This window comes from Larimichthys crocea, chromosome III (assembly GCF_000972845.2).
Source record: "Larimichthys crocea isolate SSNF chromosome III, L_crocea_2.0, whole genome shotgun sequence".
In the NCBI taxonomy this organism is placed as follows: domain Eukaryota; kingdom Metazoa; phylum Chordata; class Actinopteri; family Sciaenidae; genus Larimichthys; species Larimichthys crocea.
In genome coordinates, this window is record NC_040013.1 from 43,215,095 (window position 1) to 43,235,720 (window position 20,626).

General features: G+C 41.7%; 1 protein-coding gene across 1 annotated transcript; it reads right to left on the reverse strand.

Moving 5' to 3' along the window:
- Positions 1-446: 446 nt before the first annotated feature.
- Positions 447-16,517, reverse strand: pcca (propionyl-CoA carboxylase subunit alpha). The gene is made up of 23 exons (XM_010752284.3): positions 16,395-16,517; positions 14,306-14,383; positions 13,976-14,023; positions 13,591-13,659; positions 12,996-13,109; positions 12,722-12,775; positions 11,883-12,014; positions 11,355-11,391; positions 11,109-11,187; positions 10,599-10,701; positions 9,901-9,995; positions 8,291-8,441; positions 7,239-7,382; positions 6,425-6,499; positions 6,261-6,329; positions 6,060-6,135; positions 5,760-5,973; positions 5,577-5,679; positions 4,389-4,487; positions 4,158-4,211; positions 3,299-3,439; positions 2,497-2,574; positions 447-1,890 (listed from the first exon to the last, which is right to left on the reverse strand). Exons 1-23 carry the CDS (start codon positions 16,446-16,448, stop codon positions 1,822-1,824), a joined length of 2,136 nt encoding a protein of 711 aa, XP_010750586.1. The 5' UTR covers positions 16,449-16,517; the 3' UTR covers positions 447-1,821.
- Positions 16,518-20,626: the final 4,109 nt, after the last annotated feature.

Below are 20,626 nucleotides of genomic sequence, written 5' to 3' on the forward strand. Positions count from 1 at the left end.
GATATGTGCATATGATCTTTAAGCGCAATATCTTTAAGAATTGGTCCAAGTCTTCAGTTAAGGCCATTATTGGTTTATAGAAGGTATTATTGTAAAATGTATGTTGTTTGCATACAGTGTTACTTTCTATACTGTAAGTGAGGAGGCCCTTTGTTTTTCCTTTTCATATTTTTGTCCTAAAATTTTAATAGTTAAACTGGGTGGCTGTGGCTCAGGAGGTAGAGAGGCTCGCCCATTAATCAGGTAATCTGTGGTTCCATCCCCAGCTCCTCTTAGTATATGAATGTGTATGAATGGTTAACTCCTCAAGCTGATGAGCAGTTGGCACTTTGCACAGCAGCCAATGCCATCCGTGTATGAATGTGTGTGAATGGGTGAATGAGATATGTACTGTAAAAACTTTGAGTCATCAGAAGACTAGAAAGGCGACATATAAGTACAGTCCATTTACCGTTTAAACAGTTTATTGAAACCAGAAGGTGATAGTACAGATCAACAGGGTGACTGAATGAACTCTGAAGTAGAACCAGAACAGTACAGGGCTGGTGGTGAGATTACAGAGAAAATGCTTCAGTGGCAGATGTGCCAGCATGTACTGCTAAAACACACAGGCTGGTGGTGGGGTGAGTTTTCTCTTTAGCATAAAAGAATCTGGCCTGAATCAGTCTGCACCACAGGGTGGGGTGAGGATCACCGAGAATAAACACACTTGGGCCGATTGGGATTGAAATTTGCTCTCATCTTCTGGTCTCTTACTCTCTTTTTCTGTTCTTAGCTCCATTTGTTGTACTCTTCATTCTCTTCGTCTCTACTGAGCCTGGTCACGTTGCCCACTTGTGCGGTAACAATCCCATTCTGAAGCATTCTCATCTTTCCGATGGTCCAACATGTCTGTGATACAAACACTAACACTCCCCCAGTGACCTGAACTTAGTCTGGGCATCCCAGCTAACAAACTGAGCCAACGTTAGCTAATAGTAGCTACAGTTGGCAGTAGTTTACTTTTAATGTCCATCAGAAACTCTGTAAATCGCAGAGGCAGAGAAGCCAGAGGACATCAGAGTTTCATCTGTGTGTTAACTTGAGGACTTCTGATTTGAGCCAGTTAACTTTGTAACCTGACAGGTGAGAGGACACGTCTGGGATTTAAATAGGGAAAAAGTGGTGGTGCTCAGGTACAAACATAAGGAATGCATACAACGGAAGGCTGTTTGTGATGCAGTCACACAGCAGTTCAGTCGCATGTAGAAAAGAATGAGCTTTTTATTGGTTTTGTGTACAGTGTCAGTTTGACAAAATCACAACAGAAAGCTTTCCTACATACCTTGAGGGTTATGAAACTATGGACAGCTATACGCATCTCCTAATTTCTGGTGCTCAAATCAATTTGAAAATCTCGTCAGCAGCTCAAAACAGGTCCATGTTCTTCAATTGTATTGAAGTGGTGATTTCCTATGTAGAGATCTCACATCCTTAACATACACCAAACTTCTATGCAAAGGGGGACATAATCTAACAATCAGGTCTAGAAAAACACACAAAACAGAAAGGCAGAAGGAAGACAGGAAACAGTCACACCCAAACAAACAACAGGAAGGAGGCTTACACGTGGAGAATACCTTAAACACAGCTGATACAACTCAGCTCTGAGTCACCATCGGGGGAAACTAAACTCTGCTAGGGGCCACAGACAGACCACTGGCAAGATAAATCAAGCGTCTGTTATTGTCCAGTCTGTTTGCCAACGTGGATCTTCTTCTGTGGAGGAGTAAGGCTCATCCCGGTGCTGATGTCACACATGGAAGTGTCAAAGGTTGTGTTTTACTCCAGCTCTACCAGCAGGTCTCCCTCTCCCACCGTCTCCCCTGGCTTACAGTGGATATGTTTGACCTAGAAGGCAGGAGGAAACACACACAAACATACAAATCAAGAGTAAAACATTAAAAGTTTGCAGGCTAATACAGTACATGTTTATGCTTAATAAAGTCTACAAAGTGAAAGATTGTGCTTTATTATTTTTAATATAATAATCAATAACTGCACCAGCCTGTGACCTGTGTGATGGCCCCACCTATACTGTTTAGGCTGCCGTGGTTTTTCACTCTGGTGAAGTAATGGTCTGTCTTTTTCCGAGGTGATCAGCTGACATCAACCTGATCAGGAGCACCTGGGCCCGGTGTTCCGGGGGATAAAAAGGCCAGTGGCTGTCTGTGTGGTTTCTTTCTTTATTTCCACTTCATAACATCTCACCTTACATGATCAATACACCCACATTTACATGACTGAAAGCACTGACGTACACACCTCATACCTGCGTTACGTTTTTTGAATAAATAGATTTTTCTATTGGCTATGCACTGCGTCTCTCCCGTTTTTGTCATCTCCTTTGGGCCGGGTCATGACATCTGGGTGCTGCTTCTTTATATTAGATATAAAGAAGCTAGATATTACCAATAATTAAACAGCAGCTTTACTGTCAGCATTTCATGTTGTTACCTTTGCTTGCTTCACAGCAGTCAAACTGTTCTGCATCTTCATGGCTTCAATCACACAGATCTCCTGACCTTCTGCAACCTGTGGACACACACAGAGACACACGACCAGAGCCACATTAAACAGAGTTAAGACTAGAATGTTCACAGCAAAGTCAAGTGTAGATTGTGTGATTTACTCTGCAGATTAGTTGTAATAGTAATGACATTATGAAGCCAAACACCATGTCGCTGCTAGCTGGCCCGTCACCTACTTGGTGTGCCGATTGAATGCAATGATGCCAATTTAGTGTTGTAGAGGAAGAGGGAAGATGTTTGGTGCCTTGACCAATATTGTCAAGTTGTTACTCATCATGACATCTTCTCTACAAACATCACTGCTCACTCAGAGCTTGGACTGATTAGGAGGGCTACCACCAAAGGTATGTATCAAACTACTGCCAATATGTGAGTAAACCATGGTCATTAGTCTGCTGCATCAACAACCTCAACTCTTCTGCAGGGATCTGATCCCATTCATCCACAAGAGCATTGGTGAGGTGTATGATACAGGTCCATCTCGCAGCAAGGGGTTAGATGGAGCAGAGTCACTTTTGTAACATCCAGTCAAGTGAAAAGAATTCTTGAGTGAACTCACTCCTCCTCTTTTCACGTTTAACCTAATAGATAATTAGTCTTAGTAGTGATTACTGGCTTCAGATTATTATGTCATTAACATCCTACATACATACACCCAGGCAGTGAGGTAAGCATATCCACAGGTCTTGCAGGTATGTTGTAAACATTTACATATTAGGATGTGTTACCGTATCTCCAGGTTTGACGGACACAGCCACCACAGTGCCTGGCATCGGTGAACGCAAGATGCTGCTAGTGTCTTCAGGAACTTTCTCTGGCATGTAGGAGTTCAGCTCTGCAGCCAGCTTGGACAGAATGCGGAGCTTAAACTACATAAAGACACAGTGTGAGAAACACAGGAAGGAGGTGGCCTGTACTGCAGTATGATCCAAAGACACTGTCATTGTTTCCGTATACAATTTAGTATACAACTCTTCAGTGCCACAGTTTAAGCAATAAGGACAAATACCTTTAAAAAAAAAAGATAGAAATATGCCCTGCAGTACCAAATTTAACCACTAGATATCACTGTTACAAGCAGAGTTACATATAGTTCTTTTAAGGCTAAGTTAACTGCTACTTAATTAGATGAAAAGGGTAGATCATCTTGATTAGGTGCACACAGTGTATACAATTGGTTGTTTATGCAAATTAGCTTACTGGATCTGAACACAGAACAAACATGCCAGATAAGAAAAGGACCTTTATTTTGAAATTCAGTTTATATATAACACTAGAATCCTGGAGGTTTTGACTGTCCATCATAACATTTACAAAATACTGCAGACAAGACAAGTGCACGTATATGAATTTGTATTTATATGAAATAAAAGACTACTGATTATAAGTACTATTTTAAAGTCACTCATAATAATTAGAATTTAGAAATTTATATAAATATTAAATGAGATTTAAACAATAAGAAACATTACCTGAACATAGCAGTAATGACAGCTGTTGGTAATGTAACATTCTTTGTTTGGACAATGTTTATTACAGCATCAGGACTACAGACTGTTTGTGTGTGTGACTGACATGCAACCTTACCGACGTGCCCAGGTACTGCAGGACAATCTTTCCTGAAGCATCTCTGGATAAACACTAAAAAAAAAAAAAAGATTGATTATTTACACAATACATCACCTGTAGACTAAATAAATGAACATCTTTATTTTGACATGCTGTGAGGTCAAAAAATGTGATATCATTTAACAACTGAATCTGTGTGTGTGTGTGTGTGTGTGTGTGTGTGTGTGTGTGTGAGTGAGAGAGAGCTACCTGTAGCATCCTGTCTGTGCCGTTGATTGTCAGTGGCAGCAGTGGGGAGGCCAAGTTAAACTGTCCACTGACTTCCACCTTTTCTCCATCCACCTCCACCTACAGATACACACACATATAGATTATCGGCTCAGACTCTGACAGCTGTGTCCTGTTTTGAGTCTACACAGGGACTGTGGTTACATCATTCTATGCTGACTGATTTCATCCTCTGGAATGTGAGCTCGGGTTTTGACACAGTTAATAACATGATAATGTTTTAATCAGCCGTCTACGCACAGTACCAAGTGTGGACACACCTTCTTATCCAATGGGTTTTCTTCCTTTTCATTACTTCCCACACTGTGGATTAACACTCAAGACACAGTGAAAACGTTAACATAACTATAATAAAACCTTCCATTCATCTTCTTCCAGTTATCCGGTGTCGAGTCTCGGTGGCAGCAGGTTTAGCAGGGCACTCCAGACGTCCTTCTTCACAGCCACTTCTCCCAAGGCATTCCCAGACTAGATGGGTGATGTAGCACCTCCAGCAGATTCTGGGATTCCCCCAGTTGGACAGGCCCACAACACCTTCAAAGGAAGGTGCACACGGGGCCTAATCAGATGATCGATACACCTCAGCTGGCTCATTTTAACATGAAGGAGCAGTGGCTGTCAGAGCTTCTCACCCTATCTGAGGGTGAGCCGAGCCCAGCCACCCGGTGGAGGAAGCTCATTTCGGCCCCTTGTATCTGCAATCTTATTTATTCGATCATTACCCAAAGCTCGTGACTATAGGTGAGGGTGAGAGCTTTGCCTTCCAGTTCAGCTCCCTCTGAACTGCAGCAGTTCAGCCGCACCAATCTGCTGGTCCATCTCATGTTCCATCACTAAAGAAGACCCCAAGATACTCAAACTTCTTCGCTTGGGGAAGCAACTCCATGGTTCCACCATGGCCTCATACTTGGTGGTGCTGACTCTTGGACGTATATAATAAAACTAAATAATTAAACTAAAGAAAGCCCACTGAAATGAGAAGGTGTGTCCAAACATGACTGGTTGTGAACATGGATTAGCATCACAGCTTTAATGATTCATTTCCTGCAGGGCAAGTGCTAATGCTTCAGTGACAATACCTCAATACCTCTATCAACACAAGGAGACAGAGATGTTGAATTAGTTTATAGATGCACATTAAATACTCACGGTATACACATTTCCTGATTTAGTAACCTCCATAGAATGGAGTCCATCACCCAGCTCCCCACACAGCTCCCAGCGGTTACATTTCACAGGGGTGGATGACACCCTGCAACACACACAAACACACACATACATCAGGGGCTGAAGCATCACTGACCATGACCTCAAGCTGGCTGCCATCCTCACCTCAGGTTGCCCAGAACGTTCTGTGAACGGAGCTGAGCAGTGATGTAGAGCGCTGCTGCGGAGGCCAGCAGCTCCCTGCGTGTGTTCACCTCCAGCTGGTGACCCTTGAAGCCATCGGGGTAAACCTCAGGCAGGAAGTTGGTGCTGATGTCACCGGAGATAAAGCGAGGGTGGGTGATGATTTCCCGCAGGAGGGGAATGTTGTGGGTCACACCTGGAGAGAAGATCACTTAGGTTCATTACAGAAAGAAAAGTGAGTGTGTGCCTGAGCTGTTCACTGTTCAGAATCTGTCAGCATACCTCTGATGACGTAGTTATCCAAGGCGTCCTCCATCCTGGAAAGGGCTTCAGCTCTTGTGGCTCCGTAGGTAACCAACTTCAAAAACATCAGAGGAGATTATTGCCTTCCAGCTCAGCTCAATCACAAGCTTGTGGAACTGAGGCATTTTGTAATCAGATGTCTTGCTGTGGTCAATCATTCTATATTTAATACATACTGACCTTAGAGATCATTGGATCGTAGTAGATGCTGATGTCACTTCCTTCCTGGATACCGCTGTCTACACGGACCTGCCAGAGCGCGGAGCAGATGAGAAAGTGTGTATATTAGCTGTGATATGTGAGTGAGGAGTAAAAAACACACACACAGAGACACACAGACTTACATTGCTTAGGTTAAGTGGTTCTTGATATTGAGACAGCCGTCCAATGGAGGGAAGACCAAAAGACTTGTAAGGATCCTACGACAAGAAGCAGAGAACAAAAAAACAACAAGGTTAACAAAGCTTTAAATGTTTAGAACAGAAACATTTTATCAAACTTAATTGTCCTGGTAAACTACAGTCAGTTGCGGGATATACAATTTATTTTCTTGCACCCTCTCTTCCTCCCTGTGTTCACAGTGATAAATTAGAGCAGCAGCACGTTATAATGTCTGCGGAGAGGGTGCGTCTAAGGCTACACTCACTTAGCACTCACTTTAGAATTATCGCTCAAATCCGATTTTGTTTGGCTGTTATTTTAAAAATGTGATTAATCAAAACAAGATCCAATTCAAGTGCGAGCAGTCATGAGCCTCAACTGACCCAGACGCACAAAAGAACAAGACGTCACAAACAGCGTGTGGCTGTATCCAGTAAACATGGCCACTGAAGTCAGAATGTCAGTGACACGTTGATGTGCAGTGATAGACAGATAATCCATGAGCAGATGACGAGGATGAGAAGAAGAGAGACAAATCATTAAGCTGAACATATTTACCACAGTGGGATTATACTTTTTTGTGGAGAATGGCTGATTGTTCTGTACAGAAGAATGTGTGGATATCTGTGGTCAGTCAGTTCTTCTTTTGTTTCACCCTTGCAACCATGTTGCTCCTTCCTTTCATACTGTAGCTCTTTATAGGTATTACAGTACTATTATTTAACACAGTGGTATATACACCTATGTATCCCCACCCACACACAAGCACATACAAACCTCAGCGTAGACACGACTCTCGATGGCCCAGCCGTTTATTGGGATGTCTTCTTGTTTGTGCTGCAGTTGGTAACCTTTGGCCACCCTGATCATCTGCTCCACCAGGTCCAGGCCAGTAATACACTCTGTGATTGGATGCTCCACCTGGGGTCAAAGGTTCAACAGAGAAGATACAGGTGAGTGCAAGCAAACGGATTGTGTCCATTTTCTAGGCATTTTAGCCACATCTTAGGGTCTTTATCAACAGATATGGCTGTAGGCAAAGTTCTTACACTGATAAAGACCCTGAAAACATTAGTATTCTCCTAGGGCACCCTGTTTGGGGTTGAAATCCTGAACCATAACATTACCATAACTGTAACAGCGGAGTCCAGCTGGGAACTTTTCTTGAGTGTCACTCCTCATCTAGCTCGACTCTAATTTCCTGTCATATCTCAATAATAAAAAAGGCACACAATGACCAAAAAAAAAAACATGATTAGTACTACAGAATGAGTAGAATTTAAATGAAATGTGTTTTAGCATCAGGGTTGTGGCAGTACTGGCTGACTTCACATCATTCACAACAGTCAGCGATGCTCCTCTCTCTCCTCGTCTCCTCTCTCAGCTTAACTGTCAAATGTCCAGTGAATGTCAAACTACTGAACAAATGAGCACTGTTTATTAAATTCATTACGTTTGGTACAGACAGGCCTTCCAAACAAAAAGAGAGCAGGGCTGACACGTTAGCTGAAGAAGACCTGCATTTATCTGGCCTCATTTCTCACTAGGAGGTGCAGAACTGAACTCAGCAGATTGCATCAGTATTCTGCTGTTTCATTATGTGTATGAGGAATCTAAACAGTAAATGGATCGCTCCTATTCATGTGGCTGATTTATTTGCCTCTCTGTGTTTCTTGCTTATATTTTTAGGTTTCCTATATTGTACTCTTGACACAAATTTAAAAAGTCTTGTGTGGGTCTGAATTCAGTGGAGAAAAAAACAAGGTGTAGACACACTTCTGACAGTGGGGTTTACATTTACACACATACACACACAATGCTATCCTGACCTGTAGTCGTGTGTTCATCTCCAAGAAGTAGAAGTTCTTCTTAGAGTCCACCAGGAACTCCACCGTGCCAGCAGAGGAGTACTGGACAGCTTTGGCTAGCTGCACTGCCTGCTCACCCATGGCCCGCCGTGTGTCTGTGTCAAGGAAAGTACTGCAGAGGACATGGCACAAGACACTCAGACTCAGCTCAGGGATACAAATGAGTGAGTTGGTGTGATGGATACATACCAAAAAGTCACAAACGTAAAAATGTGTTCTCTTTATTGCTGATTGTTGTCTGCTCTGCTACAGTGTTAATTTTGTCACCCATTTTTCAATTTAGTCTTAGTCTTGCGCCAAAGTTCATTCTTAGTCTTAGTCACTTTTAGTCTTTCACAAATCATTTTTGTTAGTCATATTTTAGTCGACTAAAAGTCTAGTTTTAGTCAAACGTGAACACAGGGTATTTTAGTCCAGTTTTAGTCAAAACATTTTAGTCTTCTTCTATTTATTTCAGGATTTTTTTGTTTTGTTTATTAATTCCAGTTCACTTGTGTTCCACAGCTAACATATTGATTAAATGTCTTGATTGGATTAAATTGAATGAATTCATCTTCAATGCAACTTTGCTAAGTGTCTTGTCTGTTGTTTCAATACACACTTGATTTCATTTTTTAATCTACTAATAGCAGGTACACCCTATTATGACATGTTCTGTCATCTTCTACATGCAATTGTTAAATTTCAATATAAATAAATTGATTTTATGCCAGTTGCATCTACTAAAATGTTCAAATTAAGATGATCACTGTTACTGATCACTCATTCTTGACTGTTATGCCATATGCGCACATTTTAATAACGTCGGGCTGCAAACGGGCTGGGCTCGGGTTGAATTCTATCGGGCCTGGGCCGGGTCAGGCCTGACTTCTAAGGCCCGTTTCATGCTCTAGATTGCACTGTCCGTACGCCGTCTTTCTCCTGCATGCTGTTTGTTTTCAAGCCACAGGTGCGAGAGCAGCAAGAGGATATCAAACGTGTGGCTGTGACGTTGCTACAGTAAAAGAAGTGCTGGCACAAACACATGACAGCAGGACTGGATGCTGCTTTTTTTCTTATATAGTAGACGAAAACAAGGAGGACGTTTTTGTTCTTGCATGACATTTTCGTCTCCTTTTTATTAGTCAACAAAAACACACATTGGCACATTTTTTGTCAGTGTTTTTAGAACATTGTATCGTCTCGTCATCGTCTCGTCTTCGTCAAGGGAAAAAGGCTTGTTGACGAACATATTTCGTCTCGTCTGACGAAATTAACACTGCTCTGCTACCATGTTACGATACCGAGTCACGATATCTTCATATCTATTTATTACAAATACGATCATTCAGATTTTAGTTCAGTTCTCACGCAGGATACTGAAAAAAATATTACTAATTTACACTAGCTCACATTTTAGTACTGTAAGGCTGCAGCTCTGGTCACTGCTGAGACAAAGACGAAGTGTCACATTGAGTCTTGAGATGAAAATCTTGCCTCCAGTCTAAAATTCAACCTCATTAAAGTCAGTTGTCTGTCGTCACAGTAGTTGTAGTAGACCTCGCCTGTGCAGCAAACCGTTTCTCACTGACCTTGGAGCTTCTTCCACAACCTTCTGGTTCCTCCTCTGGATGGAGCACTCCCTCTCATTCAGCCACAGAGCGTTTCCATGTTTATCAGCAAGTACCTGCAAGAGAGTCAACAGGAATTTATTTTATGATGTTCGTGTTTGACTGTCACAGTTGATGCTCAACTACAGTTCAAACAGCTGGTTGACATTAAGTGTAAGAATTTAAACTGTATGCTGGGGATGTTGTGCCATGCTGTGTCTGTCAGGTTGGATGCAGGCTGTTAGTAGACAGTTGCTGAGTATGGTTGGGCAGCCAGCTTTAGGACGAGTCCTGGTTGTTCCAAACTTTGGAAACCTTCAATGCAGTAGATTTTTTGTAGTTTTTTTCCAGATCTGTGCTGTGACACAATCCTGTCTCTGAGCTCTGCAGGCTCTGACCTCACAGCTCCGTTTTTGCTCTGATATGCACGGTCAGCTGTGTCAATACTTCATTTTTTCTTTTTAATCAAGGTATACACATTTTGAAGATCCTGTTTTAACTTCATAATGAAGCTGTTAGTGTAGATTATTAAGGTAAAATGTGTGTGTGCATTCACATAGCTGACTTCAGAATTAGGAAAATCAAGCAAGCCCAAACTGGGACACCTGTGTCCCCTCTCATACCCTGTGCGCACATCGTCAGTATTAAAAGGACATGGGACCTGTCTGCCTGTGTTTTACCTGGATCTCGATGTGTCTGGGGTTGTCTATGTACTTCTCAATGAGCAGCCTGTCGTCTCCAAAGCTTGACGCTGCCTCCTGGGACGAGAAGCGAAAACCTTCCCTATAATAGTACACAAACACAAACACACACACACACACAAGCAGTTAGAAATGTAGCAGATACCAGCAGCTGTCTTTCTGGATCACTGATAATGTGATAATGTGGAAAAGCAGCTGAAGTCTTGGAGGTACAAGCAGACAGTGAAGCAGCAAAGCTGAAGCGTTGAAGGGTGTGATTTACCAGATTAAGTTGTAACTGTAGAAGTATCTTAAGGTCAGTAAATTGGAGTTGTTGGGTGCAGGAGTAGTGTTTGTATTCAGCAGTAATTATTCTGATAGTAGCATCTGAGTCCATTCCATTTAAATAGTAAACAATGAGAGCAGAATAAGCCCCGTACTGATATGCATTGTTTTCATAATGAAGATGATGGTTTACACTGCTGTGTGACACAAAGAAGAACACTGTACCTTGTCTCCTCGTCATTCCAAGCGATCCTCATTCCTTTGCCTCCTCCTCCTGCAGATGCTTTGATCATCACTGGGTAGCCTGGTGAAAACACAAAGAGAAAAACAAGGTGCATTTCTTTAAGCACACGGACCTGACCACCCTCTGACAAAGGAGTCACAGATTGTATGAAAGGTTTGTGGGGTCAAATGATATGAGATCATTGTGTACTAACAGAGTGGTACGGTGTGTTTACAAAGTGGACTTACCAATTTCCTGTGAGATCTTCACAGCTTCCTCAGCAGTCTGACACAGAGAAGGTTTATGGTTACTGATCCGAGAAGCAAAACATTACTGACGGCTGTGCAGCAACTATCTCCTCCATGTTTTGAACGTCGTTTCAAAGCAGGTATGTTTCTTGACTGAACTGTTGGTGTGTGAAGATTGATTTGAGTGGATCACTCGGGCTGTGGGTGGAGCAGAGTACTGAAATCTCCACCTGTAGCAGTAAACACTGTAACTTGTCTTGTTTACAGGAGACAATCACAGATGTTTCCCAAAGCTCAAGCTTTAGTGTGTCTTCATCAGCGGTGAGACAGTTAACTAGATTAACCAACTAGCATTTGCCAAACCAACCAGTTGGTCCTCATCTGAAACTCACTAATATGTTGTGATAAAAATGTTTCATATGTGGATTGATAACTATAGTATATGCCATCCATAAACATAAACACTGATTAAAAGTGAATTAGTGCACAGGTAAGGAGAGCTTTGTATGTGTGTGTGTGTGCTCCTACCTTGACAACTCCGTCAAATCCTGGGATAGTGTTGACCTTAGCAGCCTTAGCAATCAGCTTGCTCTCAATTTTATCCCCCATTGCATGGATAGCGTGTGTGTCAGGGCCAATGAATGTTACGCCCTCTGCTGCCTAGCAACACAACCACAATACTGTGAGATTTACCATATCAGACAATAATAGATAATAATATCAAAGAAAACAGAGAGCTCAAGTCCTAAAAAAATGTAATTATTGTAAATACCAGGAAAATCTGAGTTGGGTCATTAAAAGCAAAGTTAAATGTGAGCTGGAGTCATGAATGCCGAACTATTCATTAAAATGATGCATAAACTTTTATTTTAGCATTCACAAGGTCATGAATAAACTTCCATACTGCACTGCTCTCTGCTTTAAGTGGATTCAAACACAGAACACTTGTTATCGCACAGAGGGCTCCTGTTTATATAGTATCTGACAGAGTCACCTTGGATGTGTTTCACAGCAGAATGGCTGAGCCATGTCACACTTATATAAGCTCTCCCAGTTTACCCTCCACTGTTACACATGTGCTCCGAAACAAAAGTCCAAGAAGAGACCGAAATGAAAAAGACCATGGCAAGTCAGAACTTTGACAGTATCTTCATTTTTGGATTCAACATGTGTTATTCGTTCAACACAAGTTAATAATGTTAATGAGTGTAAAACTAATCATAGATGAGTCAAAGACTACTTAAATAAATCGACAACAAAGGCATTTAACTGAAATAAATACATAATTATCATTATTTTTTTAACTTGTGGTCGTGTGTGTGTGTCAAGAGAAAATAAGTGTGTATCTGACTCTATATATTACTCACCAGTCGCTTTGCAAACTCTTTGTTTTCAGACAGAAACCCGTAACCAGGATGAACCTTTACAGTGGAAACAAATGGAAAGCTTTATTTGATTTGATAGAGAAATCTTTGCACTAACAATGAGAAAGAGCACTTTACCAAAGCTCTGTGTACTGACATGCAGCCACATGATTCACTGTTTAGAGGAGCTTTGATGAGTTTGTGTATCAAGTACACAGACTGTCGTGCATGCCATTGACCACAGTCTCTTAATGTAATGAGACGTAGAAATGCTTACAGCTTGTGCTCCAGTTGTTCTGATGGCATCCATGATGGCTTCAACGTTCAGGTAGCTCTTATTGGTTGGGGCGGGTCCAACGCAAACAGCTTCATCGGCCATCTTTACGTGAACCTAGATACGCACATACACGGGGAAGACCAATCAGGATGTCATGTCAACAGCAGAAAGTGAGATACAGATGTGACACATTCTTGGTGACACACTTTGGGCAGTGATACAACACTGTTTCAAAAGAGACCCTGGGATATGTATATAATGATGTAAATTAGCTAGCCAGTAACATTAGCTTTCAGCGCTAACTAGATATCATTGATGATAACAACTGATAGAAATTGTTGGCAGATTTTTGCACTCCATCCTCAGCTGAAAGCTTGTTGCAGTTATGTTCCTAAAGTAGCTCAGAACAGACAGACCAAACACTGATCTACATGTGGCCTTTTGCTTTTTATGTGAATTTCACAGTCAGAGTTTTTCCTACATGCTTGAAAGGAGAGAGTGAGGTGTTGAAGGGTATTCGTTTAGTTGCAGTCAGACTTCACTGTAGCTGCCACTAAATCATTCAAATAGTGGATGAACGCAGGCGGGAACTTACAGCAGTGGAGTCTACATCACTGTGAACGGCTACAGACTGAATGCCCATTTTCTTACAAGTCTTGATGACCTGAAGGAAAAGCACACAACGTTAACATTGACAGTCGAATCAATCGAATACAACAGAGTGAATTATATCATGAAGTACTGCTGGCTAGGAGTCAAGGTGGAAATGTTGGAAAAGCAGCAAAGCAACATTTGTAGTCTGGAGGATAACTTCTATTAAAAATCTGCCCTGTGTAGGCTTTTCTTTACGAGCTATCCGTGGTGGTGTGAGTTGAAGCTCCTCCGAGTGTACTGCAGGTGTTGAGGTGTTAAATGGTGATCCAACAACAGTCTGAGCTGGAGTTTATTTACAGTACACTGTATATCTGTGTAAATCTTACCCTGCAAGCAATCTCTCCTCTGTTGGCGATGAGGATCTTATCAAAGGTCTGTGGAAGGAAACAGCAGACAGATGTGATCTGTTTATCACTGATACAACAAGGACTGCACCTATTTGTCAATGAGAAGACTAGCAACGCAAATACTTTATTTAACCACAACTCCTCAGCAAGGTGTTTGCTTTCAGGAATGACAAAAACACATCTAAATCATCAGTCACATCCTGCTCCACAGTTATTAAATGTTCAAACATTTTGTCTGTGTCAACAGCTGATGGTTGAACACATCAGTGGTTACAGTCAAACAGACAGAAGGAGAAGTGTGTGCATTACCTTTTCATTAGGATTGTAGGTGGTGGAATATTTAACGTTGCTGTGCAGTGCACACCATCTGGACTGGAATGCAGCATACTGCAAAACAGATCATCTATCAGAGGACAGTATCATTTCATTTTGTGCAGCATTACATACAACAAATGTTTTTGGAAGTGCTATGTCTCAGGGTGTTGTAAGGACTGGCCAAGTGGTGGAAGGAGAACACATGTTCATCTGGTGTAAAGTATTTAAAGTATCTTTGTATTTTACATAACACTAAAGCTTTACCACCTGTTTTTAACCAGGAGCTGGTCAACAAACCCTTTGTTTAACTAATACAATAAATTAAATGGTGTTTATTAATAAATTCATGGAGTGGTTATTTCATTAGCAATACGACTAATGGCAGTGCTTAGCATGCTACAGTGCTAACTCAATCACAACACAACCAGGACTGCAGAGTTACTGTGGCTCTATTGAGGATGGAACAATAGGCCAGTGTGCAACCTGCTGCTACAGGGCACGGGTCAAAGACAAGGCACATTTTGTGATATTTATTACATGCTAAATATATTCAAGAACTAAATCAATCTATTTTTCCATAATGTTGATACAGAAATATATTAACAGCGAATATTGTAATTTTTGAGGCTCTGAGTTTTAATGTCATTTAGTAATCAATCAATCAATCAATCAATCAATATAGAGGTACTAATCATGGCAGCACAAGAACAGGCCATAAGCACAAGAGCCACAGAGGCCAGGATCTACCAGAGTAGATCAGACCCAAGATGCAGACTGTGTAAAGAAGCCCCTGAGACAGTCCAGCACATAGTAGCAGGGTGTAAGATGCTAGCTGGGTCAGCGTACATGAAGAGGCCCAACCAAGTGGCTGGGATAGTATACAGGAACATCTGCAACCAGTATGGTAGTACCTAAATCCCGATGGGCCATACCACAGAAGGTGGCTGAGAACAACAGGGCCAAGGTGCTGTGGGATTTCAGCTTTCAGACTGACAAACAGGTCCTGGCTAACCAACCAGACATAGTGGTGGTGGACAAAGAGCAGAAGAGGGTAGTGGTAAATAGATGTGGCGATCCCAGCTGACGCCAACATCAGGAAGAAGGAACATGAGAAACTTGAGAAGTATCAAGGGTTGAAAGAGCAGCTGGAACGGATGTGGAAGGTCAAGGGTTGCGTGGCCCCTGTGGTAGTGGGGGCACTTGGGGCAGTAACCCCCAAACTGGGAGAGTGGCTCCAGCAAATCCCAGGAACAACATCTGAAGCCTCAGTCCAGAAGAGTGCAGTCCTAGGAACATCGAAGATACTGCGCAGAACCCTCAAACTCCCAGGCCTCTGGTAGAGGACCCGAGCTTGAGGATGACACAGATACCACCCCGCCGGGGTGAGGAGGAGATTTTTTTTTTTTTTAATGCATGCTTAGGCAAATTCTGCATGCCTCAGCATACAGGCTCACCCATGCGATGTCAATGTGAGTGTGACTCAGTGTGCTTGAATTTTTTCTGTTAAATTAGTGTTTAACCAAAGTACCACAAATAGGTGGTGCCCACTCTAAAAGGGGCCACACACCATTGTGAGTCACAGGGGGGCCCTCTTATAATGCAGGTGATCACCTGACATAAAGCGGGGCTCAGTTTCTAACGTTTCTCATGTGGTGGTCCAGAGTCAACGACAGATGAAGTCAGTAAATGTCATGTTGATAAATAAAATTCAAGGCTCATATTTTACATTTAAATTTCACCCTTTAGCCGCTATGTACAAAGCAGAGCATATAGGAGCATATTCATGGAGCACAGTCTGTCTGAGACAACGTCAAAGTTAAACTCTCTAACAAAACAAACACTGCACGCCATTATTTTAACTGTGCGGCTAGTTAGCGGTTAGCAGTCTTAGCTGTCTGGTACCATTAACTAAATAAGTTTGGTATGTGTGTGTGTGTGTGTGTGTGTGTGTCTGCTTGTCATTAGCGCGTTATGGACTATGCTAACACGTCGCTCGCGCGCGGTCATAAGCACAGCACAGCTGTCGGTTGGTTGGGACGAGCTCGCGCTGTGCAGAGTGAGCGCGTGCAGGTCGCCAGCTCACCTTCCCGGTGAACAGCAGCCTGTTCAGTGATGGAGAGAGTCTGTGCGCCGCCATGTTGCTCCACTGTGACCGTCAAACACGCCACTGACGTCATGACGTTATAGCTTTGGAGAGACCTGAGTGGTGGAGAGAGAGGCGTCAACTCCATTTTTTCCCCCCTCTCAACTTTATTGAAAAGCTTAATCTGTCATACTTGATAATGCATAAATGGGAGTGTGCGTTTATCTTTGCGTGGCAATAGTTGTGAAATATTTTCAGTATTTTATTTTCTGTGTGTTACTGCTTTGTGTAATGACAGTGCTATGTTTAATGTAAAAACTGAGTAGAATTGTGAAGCCCTGTATGTAGACCTACATAAAATAATCACAGAGTCTGGCCTGTTCCAATCAATGAGTGAAAAGAATGGGCACTGTGTGATGTCACCCACAGGTGACACCCATGTTACCTGTTCTGTCTCTTTCGCCTCCCAGCTAATCTAAAAATCAGCAGAGACATCAGCAGACCTGAGGTGGGTCGAATGACGCCTGGTTGCTCAAACAAGCTATCTGCAATGGCACTACTAATGCAGTCAAAGCATCTGTGCTGTTAATTCTGCATAACTGTAAGTCTTAATATCATTTGATCAGGTGAGTTGTATATAAATTCACCCTCAGTACAGTTGTCATGAAAGGGGAAGTTAGCTATAGAGACCAAAACTGTTTTTTGTACCAGGCTGTAAACATGTTTATTTCTGCTGTGAAGTTGGACATTTGAACATGGGGACTTATGGAGACTCACTTCTGGAGCCAGCCTCGAGTGGATGTAATTGCAGTTTTTGGCACTGGCTTCACTTCAGCCACGGAGGGTGCCACTTGGTTCCAACACAATGTTTCTATGGTGGCCCAGAATGGACAAACTACACACTGGAGTTGAGAGGCTTGCAATCTGCAACAACATCACTAGATGCCACAGAATCCTACAGACTGCTTTCTTCTTGATCTATGTTCTGTCTTGATAATAAAAAGATTCCTTAGGCTACATTGTTTTTTTAAACAACTACAGGGAGTTTTGAGTTCCATTAACAGCAGCTTAACGGCTAATTATCATGACAGAGAGTAGAGAAGTGGAGTCAATCAATATGAATACATCAGTATATGCAAGGTGCTGACCTCACCTCACTCTGGAGAAATTTGTTTTATGTCTTGCCCAAGAACAGGAGCTGGAGACCGAACTGCTTTTATAGTTTTATAAGCTGTATGTATGTCCCATTCTGAAGTGACATGTCCTGAAGTTTGTGTTTCTATCTGGGACAACTGACTGCTGTGAGCATTTCTTTTTAAAGACTCACTTCCTCTCAAGAATGACTAATCCAAACCGCTAAAACCAGTTGCGAGTAGCATCATGATCACTCCCATCTGACACCCATCTGCTCCAAAGAGAAGCAGTTCCAACTGTTGCATTGAGGTTAGTGTTACATATGTGTTCAATAATTTAGTATGGCTCTCGAAGAATGTTATAAAAACTGAATTGGCTCTTGATCACCCCTGATTTAGAACATGCATTAAATGTGCACTGCAACCTCTTGTGGCAGAAATTAATATTACAACAACAAACATTTGATCTTGAAAAAAAGAACATACAAAGATTATCCTGGAATCCTGAAGAAGTAAACATATTCAGTAAGATTAGAGGAAAGTCTGAAATAACATTGTAGGAGCAAGAGATATGTATTTGGGTTGCATGCCTGTCACTCGGTCACCAGTAGGACAGTGTGTGTGTGTGTGTGGAAGTGGGTGTGTATGTGTGTGGAAGTGGGTGTGTATGTGTGTGTGTCACCAGGGCGTAGCGGTAGTCATTTAAATCACCTTTACCTGTTTGGAGTTATTTGTTTGCAATAGAGAGGGGGTGAGTGGGCTGCCGTGATTTTATGTTCACCACAGTCTGTGCCACAACATCTACAAAGCATTCTGTAAGTCAACTCACGTACGTGTGATTATTAATAAAACAACCAAAAGCAGCTACGGAGGACGTTTTGTTTGTACATAGCTGTGGACAGATCATCCTGTCACGACCAGGCAGATTTACATGGGAAACACAAACTGTATGATGGGAACAAGTGATTTAGAAAAACACACTTAATTGTAATTATGCTGCTGTTAGAGCTCTGATACTTTATTTAACGTTGTATCAACGCAGAAATCAGAAATCCATGTGTCCCATCCCACCTTCAAATTCAGCCCACATCACTAGTGCTGCTCACATGATGACACACAGGCAGCTGACTGACGACACTGACGTTGTTATTTCAGGTACTGCTTTCAACTTATGTCAGGAATAATCAGCCATTACAACGTCACTAGATTGTACTTGTATACTGGCTGCATTCACACTCACATTCACACCTACGGCCAATTTAGAGTCACCAATTAACCTGTTAAGGTCATGTCTTAGGACTGTGGGATGAAGCCGGAGAGAACTTATAATAATTCCCCATCTAGTTGTAAATTTAAAATTTGCTTCGTTGTACATATTTTTTTGTAACATTTCTATTAAAAATATGTTTAGCTACAAAAATGAATAACATAATAACTTTGATTCTACTGGTTACTGGAAGCTAGAACAAACTAAAACAGCAAAATAAATGAAACCTCATTCTTTCAAATCCTGGCTGGATACGGAAAGAGTGATTAAGACGCTCACAGTGGATGCCGCCTGCTATGTGTGCTTAATAAAAGACTAATAATAAGCTGTTTAGATTTAAATGGTTTATTTAACAAATTACATTTTCTTGTTCATGAGAAAAATAATTCAATGAGAAATTCATTATAGATTTTTTTTGTATTGCTCTGTGAAGACTGCACATGATGAGTCATACTGTAAACCAGTGGACTTGCACTAAAAATGCAACTTTACTCACTATTAGTAAGTAACCTATCAGAAACTTACTAGTGCCTCCATTCATAATAATTAAAAGAAAAACATAAATATACTTGTATTAACTTGTATACTACTGCTTCGGTCTGTTTGTGACTCCCTATCTTTTAGCTTAAGGACCATGACCGAGTTCTTTACAAGTCTGACACTAAAGTTCATGATGCTCTTCTTCTTCTGTAAACTCTTCCGGCTGGTTTATGTGGCAGGTTTGGTCGCAGTCCAGTGTTGTGACATGTAGATTGATTATGGCCACTGAAAAATGTGAAGTCTGTGTGAACTTTACAAGAAGCTTTATGTGAGCGATCTGAGCAGGCAGTAAATATCCATCCATACAGCTGACCATTACACGTGTCACCACGCATGGCTTTGACTGGTTATAGCGCCCATACTACAGTCATGGCATATACCTGTAAACCATCATCTCAGTCATTATCATTATTAAATGACGGACGGGTGATTAATTAGTGACAGACAGACAAAATACTTTCCAATTCAGCATCAAATGAAATAAGTAATATGAGGAAATAATGGCTAGAATGTAAAAAGCATGATCAAATTCCTCACTTATAAATAATTTAAACCTAAACGTGTGCCATGTGGCAAGAAGTACGTGTGCAATGACCACTCTACACACGATTAACATAGATGGACAACCATTCAAACTCACGCCTTGGTCCGACCTGCATGTGTCTGGATTGTGAGAGAAATGCCGCGCTGATATGAAGAGGACATCCACATGGAAAGACCCCACCGGGGGGGATTCAAACCCAGGACCTCATATCTACACGTTATTGCTTTGGAGAAATGACACAGTCCTTTCTCTCCAAGGTTGTTCTGCAGGATACACGTCCGTGTACCCTGTCTACTGTGGACCTCTAGACTGATTTCATAAAACTGACATAATTCTCATCCAATTACTTCCAATGCTTAAAGGGTTATTTTCGGTTTCATTAAACTCATGTATTATCTTTAGACTTTTTCTTCATTATTAGTTATGTACTCACCAATATCTCGGGAACATGGTGACCAAAACGTGTTGGAGGAGGAAACAGTACAATTATTTCCAAAACCTTCCCTTGTGAACACCAATCTCAGCTTGCAGACCCACTTCCTGCTTTAACTTTGACCTACTGTACTTACTGTAGTTGTGCACCCAGTTCACCTGTGCAATGAAGGATTACTAGAGGCATCCTGGTGTGCTCACTTTCAGTTTTACTCTGGTTTAAAGACCAGGAGCCAGGTGCTTAAAACTGTGTAGATGAGGGTTGCAGCAGTATACCAATATCACAATATATCATGGTATGATCATACTGTGCACA

Coding starts and splice junctions, on each gene's coding strand:
- pcca (XM_010752284.3), bottom strand. CDS start 16,448: ATGGCGGCGCACAGACTCTCTCCATCACTGAACAGGCTGCTGTTCACC. Junction 12,015..12,721: donor AAGAGTTTGCAAAGCGACTG/GTGAGTAATATA, acceptor TTGTGTTGCTAG/GCAGCAGAGGGCGTAACATT. Junction 6,136..6,260: donor ACGATCCAATGATCTCTAAG/GTCAGTATGTAT, acceptor ATGTTTTTGAAG/TTGGTTACCTACGGAGCCAC.